The sequence below is a fragment of the Perca fluviatilis genome, chromosome 20 (genome assembly GCF_010015445.1).
Source record: "Perca fluviatilis chromosome 20, GENO_Pfluv_1.0, whole genome shotgun sequence".
NCBI lineage: Eukaryota > Metazoa > Chordata > Actinopteri > Perciformes > Percidae > Perca > Perca fluviatilis.
Window position 1 is genome coordinate 11,888,390 of NC_053131.1, and position 16,054 is coordinate 11,904,443.

Genomic DNA, 16,054 nt, shown 5'->3' on the forward strand with positions numbered 1-16,054 from the left:
TTATAGTAGCCTGTGGACCAGGCTCCATATAAAAATGTATTCAAATTTTAAAAACAAACCTACTTACCTTCAGTGATTCTTAACAGGCGTATTAGGTGTGTTGGTGCTTTCGTTGTAACTGAATTTGAAGTTCGGGGTCTATTTTCCGTGCTACCTGCCTCATGGCAACCCGTTTTAAAGCCACAACCCCAAAGTGCGCCAGCGGAATAGTGCCTGGCAACACCACCGCACTGTGCGCCGACTGCCTCTGGATTAACGACGTATTACAGCGGTGCCAGGTATGTACAGCTGCATTATGTGTGTCCATATAGCCTCTTTGATGAAAGGACTACTTTATTTTCTGCTGCAGCTAAACGGTCTCATCAGCATTGTGGCTCATTCAGACTGCTGCATGCGGCCAGAGAGGTTTCAAGACGCCTTTGAATGAGACATTCAATTGTAGCCTATGTGTAATGTAATGTGTAGGCTAATGTAGTGAGAGACCTTTAGAGAGGAGACGTTGGGTGTTTTACTTCGACTTTTACTGGATGCTGTGAATCCACATTTTTCAAAACAAGAGGCAAATTATTGTTTTTAATCGTTGTTTAATTGAAATGTTGCTATTTTATTCTTATTATTTGCATTCAAATACGTTAATAGTATTTTCCATGTAGAAATTAGAATATAGGAGTTCACATCCTTGCCTGGCTGCTCCGGTGTTTGACGTAAAATAGCAAGAGCGAATGGTATCAGTACCCATGGAGACTGCAAGTGGCCTGATCTTCAATGCAGTGTTGCTGTTGCATAGAGACAGAAAAACTGTGAATTTCAAGGTTGATGCACTGGATGACAACGCGGCTATTTTAAGCAAGAGCCACCTCTCTACTTCTATCTTAAATTACCTTACTTGTTGAATAACAGTGTTTTTATTTAGTTCTTTTTTTTTTTTTTTTTTATCTTTCATTGAAACAGGATTACACAACTCCCAAGAGCCACATCAAGACATGGGGTGGTCCATTGACATCAGAGAAGCCTGAAGTGCAGAGCTGTTTGATGTAAATGAATGTAGACCTGGACAACATCTGTCTGAATGATGCATTTTACTTCTCCAAAGATTTTATTCTAAGTACCAAGAGCAGAGCAGCCATTACCCTTCAGTGCATCACTTGAATGGAAATATGGACACCGTCAATGGAGGAAATTTAACTCAACATGTCCAGGAACTATGAGGTATGTTGAATTGCTTTCATATCAGAAACTAATCTTACAGTAATTTCCCTGCAATTTAACAAGATATTATTACATATTACGCAATCTACTTGCAAGTGGGCCAGTCAGTATAAACACATTCTGTGCAGCCAAACATTAATAACATTCACATGACTTGATTTTATATTGTAGAGGAGATCCTAAAGTTTCCTAAGATACCAAGTAAGTCAGACTCATTTTTGTGAAATGTGTGACACCTGATGCAAAAGACATGAAGAATATATTTTCTGGAATTGTGCAGCCAAAACCATGGAGTCTTGGGTTTGACTATTGTGCTCGGTGTATAATGTAGCTTTAATGAAGAGGAAATAAGAAGATAGAGATGCAAAACTCTCAGACATTGTATAAGACGAGTTTAACAAGAAATCAAATGGCACAGCTGTACGTTAAGCCCTTTAGGACATTTTCAGTCCAGTGTCAGTAGATGGGACAAGGATGGAAATGAATGGGCGCCCAGATAGCTCATTTGGTAGAGCGGGCGTCCATATATAGAGGTTAACTCCTCGATACAGCGGGCCCGGGTTCAACTCTGACCTGCAGCTCTTTGGTGCATGTCATTCCCCCTCTCTCTCCCCTTTCATGTTTTCATCTGTCCTGTCAAAATAAAGGCCTAAAATGCCAAAAAATTTATCTTAAAAAAAAAAAAAAAAGGATGGAAATGAATGCTTTAGTCTGAGCTTCAACTAACCTAAATGAACAAAGACAGTATTGAGTGAAACAGTATTTCAACAGGCATTAAAATGCTACAAACATTTTTGATAATGAGAACTAAATCTGCCTTAAAACAGAATTTTCACAATACAGTACATATATATGATGCTTTTAGTTGGTGAATCTGTACAAATAAAGGACAGACAGTACTGATGATGTCATCTAGAGACAAATCTGGAGCTTGTCCACAGACAGTGAATAATAGAACAACAGCTAGAACACTTTGAGCAGCAGCCATGGAGATTTGACTGGTATAAGGCCACATTTAGTGATTCACTGTTGCAAGCTCTGTTCACTCAAATGATAGAATATCTCAAACAGAGCGCATGAGCCTCCTGTTTCAGTCACATTAGAACTAGCTCAGTAAGGTTGTACCCATAAGTATCTGATTATATCTACTGTAGGTATTGCCTATACATGATAAGTTATTGGTGGATGCAACCTTTCACATAAAGGGCATTATTTGCATGTTAGAACCACCCTCCTGCTCTTGTCTTGGTAATCAGAAAAAGCTCACCACAAGGTCCATTTAGTGGCTGTTCTGGACTTTTCGATCATATCACAGTTTGCCCAGTTGACATGGAATTGTAGATGTTGCAATTTCCATTTTTCAGAGTACGTTAAAGTGCCCATATTATGAAAATATCACTTTTTCTGGGATTTGGGGTGTTATTTTGTGTCTCTGGTGCTTCCACACGCATACAAACTTTGAAAAAAAAAACATCCATGCTGTTTTGAGTGAGATACAGGTTTCTGAATGTCTTCTGCCTTCAGTCTCCGGGTGAGCTGTTCAAAATCTGCAGGGCTTTCTACGTCAGTAGCCGAGACGAGGTGGCTAACCGTAGCATGCTAGCGCTAGCTCGTTCTCAATGGCAAAACACTGCTACAACACACACTAGTTCACCATAATCTACAAAAGAACTACTTACATGTCCCTGTTCTGCAGGTATTCCACGCAAAGTTGGAAGTGTGCCCTCGTTTAGAAGAAGTCTCCCGGCTAATCCTGCCTAGTACTAACTGAAGTTGTAGAAACAAACTATCTGATGTGATCCTTATCTAGCTACTGCGCATGTGCGCCTCCTAACAAAGATGGTACAGAAGTGTGATGCCTCACTCTGTAGCTAAAACAGAGACCTGAACACACAGGGTGAAAGAGGATCTGCAGCAATTTGTAGTACAAAAAAAATATGGTGTTTTTTGAAAATTAAACCATGTAAACCTATTCTGGTACAACCTCAAAATACAATTATGAACCTGAAAATGAGCATAACATGAGCACTTTAAAGCCTTCTCATCCATGTTAGCTGAAATTTTTTTAGATTGAAAGTTCATTCTTGATCTTGGAGATGGTAATTGACATAATAATCTTCCCACATGGCCCATTTAGTAGTTGTGGCTTTTGATCGTATCAGTCTTCCTCAGCAGATGGAGTCACCACAACGTCCAAAGAAGCAAAACTGTTTTGTCATCAACTGTTTCCAAGGTCAAGAATTAACTTCCATTTAATGGCTCGTTTTACTGTACTCCTTATCGTAAAGCTTTTCTCCGTTCTTGTTGTTGCTAATGAAGTACTCACAACTCAGCTAGTTATGAGGGTGAGGGAGAGTGGCAGGGAAAGCACCCAAAAGCAGACAGTTGAGGTAGCAGTATGATTTTAGTGGTTTATTGTTGAAGCAAGGATATATATATATATATATATATATATATATATATATATATATATATATATATATATATATATATATATATATATATATAAATATATATATATATATATTATATATATATATATATATATATATATATATATTCCCGTCTGGCAGGGAATGAATGGAACTGGGCCGATATATGATGATATATGATATATGGACTGAGATGCTAATGAGGGAATGAGATACAAGTGAGGAGGTGAACAGGGAAGGCCAGGTAACTGCAGAGCAGATGAGGGAAGTGGGAACAGCTGTGTATACGGGTGGGGCAGTCACGTGATGGGGAAAGTAGAGAAAGTCGGGGGTAGGTCTGGATATCGTTCAAAAAATTTCGATACCGTTACCAATGCCAATACTGTGACTTTGATACCGGTTCCTGAATGATATCCAATTTAACAAAAATAAATTACAACATTAAGGCACAAATCCTTTATTTATTTTTCAGCTCCTACTACGTGAGCCCAGTGTCTGTGCGTAATATAGAATTTTTTCCTGCATGCCTCTACGACGTATAACATTTGACAGCCAATAACAAACATTATGAGATCTTGGTAGAAGCATGCTGCGTGCTTATTGGCTCACTGGCGCTGATGAGATTTACTCCTTAGGTATTGAAATTTGGTATTGAATAAAGAGGCTTTTTTCAATACTCGATACTAAGGAGGCAATTTGGTCGGTGCCTCAAAAAGTATTGAATTCGGTACCCAGCCCTAGTCGGGGGGATTCTGGTGGATGGATGGAGGCTGGCAACGAAGGGGCCTGGGGATTAGGGAATGTGGCTGGAAAGGCGGGACAGTGACAGCCTCCTGCTGACCAACAGTGTACATCCCAAAATGTCGTGAACATTATTAGAAGCCAGTTTTAAGTGAATTTTGGGTCACAGGCCGACACAAACTAATAACGTGAATTTATTCTTGTTCAATAATAAGGTTAAAAATATTGCTATTTTAACTTGCCTCTTCCTCTATTTTACCTACCAGCCTGGTCACTCAGTAGGGATGTTGGCTGCTGTGGAACATGGTCCCATCCTTTGCAGCGACTCCAACATCCTCTGCCTCTCGTGGAAAGGCAGGGTCCCCAAGAGTGAAAAGGACAAGCCAGTGTGCCGGAGGCGGTACTATGAGGAGGGCTGGCTCGCCACGGGGAACGGAAGAGGAGTTGTTGGGGTGACGTTTACATCGAGTCACTGCAGGAGGGACAGAAGCACACCTCAGAGAATCAATTTTAACCTGCGAGGACACAACAGCGAGGTGTGGTATAATCACTGTCTTCACTGTCTTTTTAATATATTTTGAACACTTTCGAAACCCTTTTGAACAAAACTGACATGTATTTATATCCAAACCACCGTTACAGAATCTTCCATTCTGATCTGAATGACTGTGATATGAACGATGTAAACTGTGAGTGAGTGAGTGATAGATTCCTGAAGTGGAGAGTGTTTTTATGTGAAGTAATGCTTTCATGTATTATTGTGTATATATTTTATGAACGTTTGTAAGTATAACATCAACCTGTCCAGGGACTGCGGTAGGAAATTAGCATTTTTTGCTATAACCTGGCACATGACATCTCTTCTTTTTTAGACTAATGTTTTTTTTGTGCATTGTCCCTGATCAAATAAAGAAATAAATAGATCCAAACATCAATGTTTACTGTCTTTGACAATAGGACAAAATGAGATAAAGCTTTAATGATCTCCATGGGTAAATTTAATCGTTGCAGTAGGAGGTGAGCTAGGATAAATTAAGACATTTGCATATAAATGACCATAAGGCAAATAGAGGTAAAATAGATATGCAGCCAACTATTACTATTTAAATGTAAATAGTAAAGAAAGAAAGAAAAATGTTACAATATAAGGTATGTAATAGTCTAGAACTAAATAGCGCGTGAAAATACTGAGACAAAAGTACAAAAGTTTATTTAGGTCGAATGGATGCAATATAAATCAGATGAGAAAAAGTAAGATATTTTAAAAATCAAATTCAGAGCACATAGATGTAGATGTAATAAGTTATGTCTCAGCATGCTTTGTAAAATGCATTTTTTTAGCTCATCAAATACATCCAATTTACAGATCTAGATAGCATTATGTCTGTATTTGCTCTGTATCCTGACTTTTCTTTCAACTGCAGTGAACTCTGCTGAACTTGCACTCTATATTATGAATTATGAATGTTCCTCTGTGCAGAAAGCCACCTGCATTTGGAGAAAAAAGTAACAGTGTTTTGGGGCTTTTGCAGGTTGTCTTGGTGCGTTGGAATGAACCCTTTCAGAAGCTGGCCACCTGCGATATGGAAGGAGGTATTTTTGTGTGGATCCAGTATGAGGGAAGATGGTCAGTAGAGTTAGTGAACGACCGAGGAGCCCAGGTAGACACTTTTTTTCTGCTTTCACATTCACATATGATGTATTATCCTGGTACATATACTAAAACTTTATATAGGACATCTGACATCTGCACTTTAAGACAGAAAAAACTACCTCAGAAAGGATTCAGACTTATGGTATTTTGATGGCAGTGTCCTGTATACATACACAAATATCTTGAAAGGGAATATTTCTTCCCTCCAGGTGAGTGACTTCACGTGGTCGCATGATGGCACTCAAGCCCTCATCGCGTACCGCGATGGCTTCGTGTTAGTCGGCTCGGTCAGCGGACAAAGACACTGGTCCTCTGAGATTAACCTGGAGAGTCAAATCACCTGTGGCATCTGGACGCCTGATGATCAACAGGTACACATTGCCTGGTTGAACTTATATGAATGGCTTTTTGTATTATTTAACCTATTTTAATTCGTAAAACATAAAAACATAATAAAAGTTATCTTTAATAAGAAAAATTACATGCGGGGTGAGGTCATTTTCCCTTGCTTCAAATGCCTCAAACACAAGATGAAACGACTTATATAATGGGCTTATGTTGCAGCACTTTTCCGCCAAGTATTTGATGCTCCAGAGCATTTTTATCATGTCCATCTATTCATGTTTAATGTACAATGCCCCCTCAGGTCTTGTTTGGTACAGCAGATGGCCAGGTGATAGTGATGGACTGTCACGGACGAATGCTTGCCCATGTTCTGTTACACGAGTCGGATGGGATCGTGAGCATGTCCTGGAACTGCCCCGATTTCCTGGTCGAGGACAGCACAGAGAGCGACACAGACTCTGATGACAATATTCTGCCTTTTGGTACAAACACAACCCCCCTCCCCCTCCACTGCTCATATGACAGCTTGTTACCTTGTATTGGCTGTGGAAAGCTAATAGACTTTCTTTGTTCTTCCAAGTGCGAAGAGTCAAGCCGTTGTTGACAGTCACCTTCCTATCAGGAGATATCAGTTTAATGAACAACTATGACGACCTCTCTCCTGCCGTGATTCGCTCAGGGCTGAAAGGTATAAAAAAAATGTTTACAAGCATGCTCATACATTGTGTTGATCATATGTCCCATAACGCATAAGGTTTTTGTGCTCCTTCACCCCACAGATGTTGAGGCCCAGTGGTGCTCCCAGGGAGACCTCCTGGCTGTGGCCGGCATGGAGAGACATGGGCTTCCTGTCGACTCTATTATGAGAAACGCCCTTGTTAAGTTCTACAACGTCCAAGGGGAGCACATCTACACGTTGGAAACACCGGCACAGGTTTGTACTTTTTCAATTGAGGGATATATAGTAGATGTCTAGGCAAGTCAAGGGTTAGGGGTTAGGGTTACACATGCTACAGTAAGGTGCAAAATTAGTGCTGAATATATATATGTGTATGTGTACATGTGTATATGTATGTACACTGTTATATACATTGTTATTTTGAGGGTCTGAAGAGCTAAAGAAAAACAGACAGGGTTGGAAAGATTAACAACAGATAAATGAGTAACATAAGAGATGTTATGAATATGTGCAATAAATGTAAACAGATTAATGTAGGAATTCTTTTATTGTGGAAATTGTTTTTCAGAGACCCATCACCACCATATGTTGGGGCCACAGAGACTCTCGTCTGTTTCTTGCATGTGGACCAGCACTGTATGTGGTGCGTGTGGAGCACAGGGTGGCCAGCCTCCAACTTTTATGCCAGCAGGGCATCGCCAGCGCCCTGCGCGAGGAGAAGGATGTGGGGAAACTGAACATGCCCTCGCTGCTCTGCTCTTATGTCACCACTGCTTTTATACCCACAATCAAGGTGCATTGATCCCCTGATTAACTGCTGTGCAGTGACCGTAGTAGACAGCTTCTTACCAACTTTATTGATTGTGCAAAACTGCTGACTGGGAAATGTTTTCATTTGAGTGTCCAGAAATCCTACAGCCCTTTCCTCTCTTTGTTCTAGCCCCCAATCCCTGACCCCAACAACATCCGTGACTTTGTCAGCTATCCCACAGCTGGGAATGAAAGGCTCCACTGCACCATGAAGCGAGCAGAGGACAGCCCAAAAGAAACTTTCTAAAACCTCTACCTAAGACAGGCGCACGCCGCTTCACTTTTTTTAAAAAATAATTTGAAAGGGGGGGGCCCTTTTTTAAAAAAAAGGCGCTTTTTTAAACCCCCCCTTTTTTTTTTTTTTTTTATTAAAAAAAAAAACAAAAAAAAAGGGGTTTTTATTTTTTGTTGGTTTTTTTTTTTTTTTTTTTTTTTTTTTGTTTGGGGGGGTTCCTTGATACAGGAATAGCCTGTACCGTGACCTGGCTGCACTAGGGTTGCATTTAGCCTGTGGTCCCACCAAACAGTTACTTACTGTTATTAATGTTCTAACGCAGGGGTAGTTTAATGTTAGTATGTATGAGAACTCAGATCAAACTCACCTCTTCGGTTTGTGTTTTTATTTTAATTTTTTTTTCAGAGGAGGTGTGTGTGAATCCCATGATCTCATACACTGACAGCTGTAACTGCTCTGACTCCAGTGACATTGAGTTGAGTGATGAGTGGGTCGGGAAGAAGTCACCAAAGTTTTCCCGAGGAAACAGGTCACCCACACTCTACAATTTCAAAATTTTATAAATAAATTTTTTTTTTTACACATTACACAGGCCTGAACCACAGAGCGCTGGCAGATGTTTTAATAGCATTTGTTTCGCTACTGTTGCTAGTAGAGTTTATTACTGTAACATGAATGAAAAATGTCATATTGTCAAAGAAAGGATGAAGGGATGGTTGAAAACTGTACCTCTTTGTGTCAAAGGATGAACATGGAATCTAGAAAATCTCCCAAACTTTCACGCACCAATCAGGAAGGACAACGGTCGCCACGGTTACCAACAAAGAAGCCTCCAGTTCGCTCTCCCAGTCTGACACGTCGAGAGTTCTCTATGGATGGGATCACAGAGGTATGAATCTGCATCATGCGCTAATGATACTGCACTGCCTGAATTAGTCAAATGTTTCACAATGAAATAACATAATGTAGAAGTGCTAATAATTACCTGTAATGTCACAAAAGGCTTTCCAATAAATGGTGAATCTGGAAGAAAAGCAACATGTGCTCAAGTTATTCTCTCACCTAAAATGTTCCTCCTTTTAATATTTCGTTAATGTTAAAATGTTAGTACCACGTTCTCTCTCTTACTACCTGATATATCCGCCATAATCCTTTTTTTTATGTCTTCCATTTCTTCTGCTTCAAAGCACAACTACCTAGCTCAAGTCACATCCAACATTTGGGGGACAAAATTCAAAATTGTTGGACTTGCTTCTTTTCTCCCTGCCAATCTTGGTGCAGGTAAATGTCACTTAAAGCCACACATGCTGTACACATCACATTGGCCATTCAGATGAATTGAACAATCCCCATGACTTTCTTCTATGTTTCAGTCATCTATAAGACAAGTCTGCTACATCTACAACCGAGACAGATGACAATCTACCTTCCAGAAGTGCGCAAGATTTCTCATGACTTTATGAGCCTGCCTGTGTTCAACCACAATGTGTTCAGTGAGGATGAGGATGACTTACCAGGTGTGAATGAATATTGAGCACCACATAAGAAATGAGTGTGAATGTGTTTATTTTCAATTAGGGCTGCACAATGTAGTTTTTTTAATCATCATCACGATTAAAGCTGCAACATATCACGAAAGACACATCAGTAAAAAAAAAAACATCAGTAGAAAACTGCACTTTAAAATGTAACTCTTTTTTTTTTTTTTAGCGGTGCCTTTAATATTCAATTCAACATTCAATTTGTTTAATAAAAGAATGTTGGAAATGATTTAAATTCAACATGCAATTTTTTGTATTTTAGCAGAATACCTAAAGCAGCAGAAATGTAGAACTGAGTAGACTTTAATATATAAGTTTGTTTAATGCAAGTAATATCGTTATCACTTCAACTTTATCACATATTTTCCTCATATCGTGCAGCCCTACTTCCAATGCACCTGTCTTGATTTTTGACATCTGCTATAAGTCACTTACACAGTCCTCCTTTGTGTTTTCTATAAAGTGATGGGGCCATCTGGAGTGGCAGGAGAGAATCCTCCCTGTACAGTCAACATTCCCATTGCTCCCATCCACAGCCCGGCTCAGGCAATGTCTCCAACTCAGAGTATCGGCCTGGTTCAGTCTCTTCTGGCCAATCAGAACATTCAGCTCGATGTCCTGACCAACCCTACAGCCACGGCAGCAGCTGCTGCTGTGGCGGCGGCAGCGGCAGCAGCTTCTGTCCCTGTTACCGATCACGGGCAGGATGCGGTTCAAACACCGTATCCCATGCCGACTACATACTCGAACCCTGGTCAAGCCATCTTCAATGGGCTGGAGATGGGTCCTCTTCTCCCTGGCACTCTTCCTCCCCCACCTCCACCTCACCATCTCCCACCGCAGCCTCACCCGCCGCGCTCGCATTCGCAGCAGCCGCGTCAACTGCCGTCCAAACAGTCCCAACAAATGCAGACACAGACGCAGAAAATGCATCACCATCAACAGCAGCAGCAGCAGCAGCAGCAACAACAACACCATCATCAGTCGCAATCACAGCAGCAGCAATTACAGCAGCAGCAGTTACAGCAGCAGCAGTTACAGCAGCAACATCAACAGCTCCAGCTGCAACAGCAACAGCTCCAGCAACTGCAGACGCTCCATCAGCAACAGCAGCAGCAACATCAGCATCAGCAGCTTCAGGTCCAGCAGCAACAGCAAATCCAACAGAACCCCACGCACCAACAGCTGCACCACCAGCAGCAGATCCAGCAGCAGCAGCAGCAGATGCAGCTGCAGCACGAGCAGATGCAGCAGCAGCAGCAGCAGATGCAGCAGCAGCAGCAGCAGATCCGCCAGCAGATCCAGGAGATGAGGCAGCAGCAGCAGCAGCTGCAGCAGCAGCACCAGCAGATCCAGCAGCAGCACCAGCAGATGCAGAGGCAGCACCAGCAGATGCAGCAGCAGCTGAAGATGCAGATGACGCTGCCGCCTCCTCCGTCCGGCTATCCGACTATTTCGCTACACCAGATTCATCTCCTGCCTCCTCCTCCTCCTCCTCCGACCACCGAGCCGGGGTTCGCCAGGGGGGAGCACGGACACACCCTTAAGCCGAGTCTGCCGCGGACTTTGCCCCCCTTCAGTGACATGGACGGATCTGTGGAGATTCACATGAGGAAGGTGAACCCTCCTCCTCCATACCCGGGCACCGTGGTGTCCGCGGCGGCGGCCGCCGCTACAGCCGTCGCTGCGCCTCAAACTCTGGTCACAAACTGCGACAGCCCGAGCGTCCTGTCGCCAGAGCTCTGCCTGAAGAAGGATGAGTTTTTGCTTCACCCTGTCACTTTACAGTACCCGACTCCCCTGGGGTATGAGAGGATCACGACGTTTGACAGCAGCGGCAACGTGGAGGAGGTTTGTCGGCCCCGCAGGCGCCTCGTTCGCAACCAAAATGCGTACGCTGTTCACGGCTCGGCCACGCTCAAAGTCACTTCCTCTGAGAATAAAAAAATTCAGCTTCCCTACAGCTCAGCGACACTGAGTCGTCTCTCTGTCCCTCGCTACTCGATACCTAGCGGAGACCCTCCTCCTTACCCTGACCCGGCCAATCAAGTATCTGCTGCACTTCCTCCTCCCCAGAGAATTGATAGCAGTCTGATTCATGCCACGCTACGTCGTGACCGCAGGGACGTGGGACTCAAAGTGCCACAGATGATGGAGAGCTCAAGAACCCTACCCACCAAGGCTAAAATGAACAGTGCACTAGCACTTACCTACCAGCAGAGGGTGCCCACTGCATTGTACACATGCACACAGTGCAGCAGTAACAGCAGCAGCACCAGTGTCAGCGTTAGTGGCGGCGGGACCACAAGTAGTGGCATTGCAGGTGGCACGGTGGTGAGGCAGGACTTCCCACCAGGGAAAGGAGCACATCACAGTACCATTATCGTGCACTCCAAAAGTACCTCGCCCATGTCCTCCCAGTCGTCTTACAGTCTGCTGAGTGCTGTCGACAACAGCAGGGACAGAACAGTGTACGTTAACTCTGCCTTCACGGAAGATGAGACTTTAAATCAGCAGTGTCACCTTGAGAAATCTGTGCGTCAGCTGACTCTCGGCGATGTTAGTTTGACAGTTAAACGCCCTCCGCCTTACCAGTGGGACACCTCCACCACCGAGGAGTTCTGGCTCACTCCAGAACAAACAATGCTAGGCCCGCCACCAGCACCTCACAAACCGCCTCCGCTCATCATCAGTCAAGCTCAGCACTTGGACATGACTCGGCTGCCGTTTGTCCTCACGACTAAAGCTCCAACCAGTCAGACCACGAGCACTCTCACTTTCCCGTCAGGTTACCAGATATCTCTCTCGCCTTTTCCTCCGAGCGTGGGCCACAGCGGTTCTCCACTTCAGACCTTGCAGAACCCTTCACCTCAGTGCTCTCCGAATGAAGCGGTTGGTTCGGTCCCTTTTGCTCAGCAGGAATCCAACTTGGTCTTGCCACCAGGCTATGCTCCAAGTCTTGCTAACTTGGCCTGCTGCCCTCTCCCGCCGATGTATCCAGGCGCCAGCTCATGTGCTGGACTTCAGCTGCACCCCGTCAGCCTTCACCCCTGGAACCCTTACCCCTGCCCGCCTCCCATGCAGGACCCTCCAGCACCTCCCCTCCCTACCAAAACTCATCAGATCTTAGAGAAGCCCATTCTCTCCCCGCCACCTCCTACTGGGCCACCCCCCCCCCCCCCCCCCCCCCCTCCTCCTCCACCTACAGAGCTACCACCATCCAAAAGTGCCACAGAAGATCTAGCGGAGTCTGCCAACAACTTTCTGGAGCCATCGTCCCTGAATGAAAGCCCTGTGCCGCAGGAGTCCGAGCGCTTCAACAAGAAGAGCCGCAAAAGACTGGACAGCAGGGCCGAGGAAGCCAACATGCCCACCGTCTCCGAGGGCAAATCTAGAAAGGAAGGGCGTGCGCTCTCTGACTTCAACACTCTCATTTCCAGCCCAAGGCTCGGCAGCAGAGAGAAGAAGAAGCCCAAGGGGCAGAGAGAGCAACTCAATAAAACCAAGAAAATGAGCAGGACCACAAATGAGTTCCAGGATAGCTCCGAGAGCGAGCCGGAGCTGTTTATTAGCGGCGATGAGCTCATGAACCAGAACCAGAGTAGTAAGAAGAGCTGGAAGAACAAGCGAAGCCTGCGTATGGCGACTGAGCTGGAGGAGATAAAGTGCCGCAAGGCAAATGAAAGAGAGGACCGTAGTTTGGGAAGCCAAGGGTTTGTCTATGTTATGGCCAATAAACAGCCATTGTGGAATGAAGCCACCCAGGTCTACCAGCTTGATTTTGGAGGACGAGTCACACAGGAGTCTGCAAAGAATTTTCAAATTGAGCTGGATGGTAGACAGGTAATGTGAGAGAGCTGAAATGATTAGTCAGTTTCTCTGTTAGTTGATTGACAGAAAACTTAGCTGCAACTGTTCTAATGCTCACCTTTTAAGCAAAAATATATATATTAAACTATTCATTGGTTTCAGTTTTTCAAATGGCAAGACCTGCTGCTTTTCCTTTTCTTGTTTGAAAGTAGAATATCTTAGAGTTTTTTGCTGTTGGACAAAACAAGCATTTAAATATCTCACCTTGGGCTCTGAATCTGCTTTTTTTTTTGCGATTTTCTATATAAAAACAAGAAAATCATTGGCAGTTTAATCGGTAATGGCAATAATCAGTTGCAGCCGTAGATGAACTAATCAAAAAACATGTCTTTCTCTTTCTGTCTTTTCTTAGGTGATGCAGTTTGGGCGAATTGATGGGAATGGCTATATCTTGGATTTCCAGTATCCTTTCTCAGCAGTGCAGGCATTTGCTGTTGCCTTGGCCAACGTGACTCAAAGGCTGAAGTGAAAAGGTTTTGGGCTGTTGTAGACCAATTCAAAGGAAACCACAATGATCTAGCACCCCGATGTGTGGGGCTAAAGCTGGGAATGTCAGTGTTCCGGCGGTTCTTTTTAATATACGAGGTGGTGTTGCACATGCAGACAATTTACAATCGGTCTGTTGAAGGCAATGTCATTCTCGGTCGGGGGTCATGGAGACTACACCAGTTACTTCATACTTTCTAGTTCATATGTTGAATGTACTCAAGCTAATTTTACTTAGTATTCAAATGTTATTTAGTGAAGTAAAAAATGTCAACCTTCCCTGGATAAACAAAGGGTTAACTGAGTACATGTTGGAATGGATTTTAAAAGCATTGTGAAGGTTTAGTACCATGTGGTGCCATCTTCCAAAGGACTGCTTATTCAATGTATTTCAAATTAATAAACAAAATGTATTTGATGTTAATAAAAATATACACAGCAAATATCTATATTGTTAGGAAGGATTGCATTCAAAATTACAAATGCATTTTCACAAAGCCATACCATATATGATAAAAACACTGCATTCATTTAAGTCAAGCACTTAAAAATGTATACGGTTCTATTATGCATATCAAACTGATTGTTAATGTGTTTTTCCAATACCTTTATTTGTATCTTTATTCTTAATTCCAATCACATTTGTTTGAGGCAATGATTAGATTTTTAGTCTGTTTTATTAGCTTAATGTCCTCTACATTATGTTCAAATTGCTTAACATGCAATCAAAGAATATAATGATTCTGCAACTCCAACATTAAGAGTTGACCACAGTTTATATCATAGTTTGTGTATTTTTTATTCATGATACTTCCGTGAAGTGGTGCAATGAACATAGCAAATCATATTATTTTGACCACTATACTGCAAATCATTCAGTCAGAGCCGTTATGATCTGACAATGTCTTTTTCTTTTTTTCATGTGTAAATAAATGTACATGTCCCTTTTCTTTTCCAAAACTCCCCTCTACAATTGTGAGTTAATAACTTTATGTGTGCCAAATAGTCAAATGCATTCGGTTGAAAGTAAGTTAGTGGGGAAGATTGTAGAAAACGGCCCACTCGCCGCAAACAAAACTGTGCATAAGCACAGAGATCCTCTCAGAGAATCTCAGACTCGGTTGGCTCTGTTGTTTTCATTGGGTGTTTATGATGCTACTACATCAGTAGTTTGCCTCGTTGGAAATCAGTGCTGCTTTAGATAGATAGATAGAGCTTGTGTGCAATAACGCTACCTACATAGAACTGATGTCGTACTTGCAAAGGAAAATGCAAAAGCTGCTTGCACTGTGTATTTAGTAAATGACTTATCATTATATGCTTAGAAAAGTGTGCCTATATGTTGCTAATTTCAGTAATTTTGTAATTCACCTTTGCTTGAACATGGTACAGAGAGTTTTTTGATGTTACACTTGTAGAAAAAAAGTTATTAAATACAACATATTCAAAAATTGTTAAGATTACCTGTAAGTGTGAGTGTGAGGAGTGAGATTAATGTAGATTTGGTGCTAATGTATAAAGAAACAAAGGTAGAAATGTCTGCCATTTGGTAAAAGAAGGTTATTTTAAAGTATATGAAGAAAGTATTTAGAGGGAGGCTACAGACAGTTTTCATTTCAGAGCTTTTCATTTAATTCAGCTTCAGAGATTTCAGCGACAGTGTTCGTGTCAGTTATCAGCAATACTGCCTAATGAATAGTTGGTTGCCTGATTTTTTTTTTCTCTTATTTTGTGAAGGAAACAAATATGATGTGACCATAGGTTTACATGGACCTATAGGCTGGCCAAAATGTAATAAAAAAACATTGTTCCAAATGTTTTTTTGTGTGTTTCATTTACAGTTTGGTTCTTTCACTCTGATGCAAAGTTATTGGTCCCAGGAGCCCACATCACAGGCTTCCTGCTTCAGTCCCTTTGTTTTCCATGAAGGAATCAACTGAATCTATATGAAAAAAAGGTGGCAGATTAATTATGATTTATTATTTACTAAGTATAACATAATTTAGGAATCGTTATGCATAAATTGTAGAAAATATCTCTAAAACAAAATAT

At 42.3% G+C, this 16,054-nt stretch overlaps 1 protein-coding gene across 1 annotated transcript; it reads left to right on the top strand.

The window, feature by feature from the left end:
• Positions 1-173: 173 nt before the first annotated feature.
• On the top strand, positions 174-15,817 carry tulp4b (TUB like protein 4b). Its single transcript, XM_039786705.1, is given in 16 exon segments — positions 174-278; positions 952-1,209; positions 4,649-4,918; positions 5,915-6,043; positions 6,246-6,407; positions 6,683-6,863; positions 6,962-7,069; positions 7,161-7,315; positions 7,629-7,853; positions 8,001-8,264; positions 8,513-8,634; positions 8,850-8,994; positions 9,293-9,386; positions 9,479-9,622; positions 10,110-13,489; positions 13,869-15,817. Coding segments are annotated over 15 exon segments (5,514 nt in total). The 5' UTR covers positions 174-278; positions 952-1,191; the 3' UTR covers positions 13,986-15,817.
• The last annotated feature ends 237 nt before the right edge of the window (positions 15,818-16,054 follow it).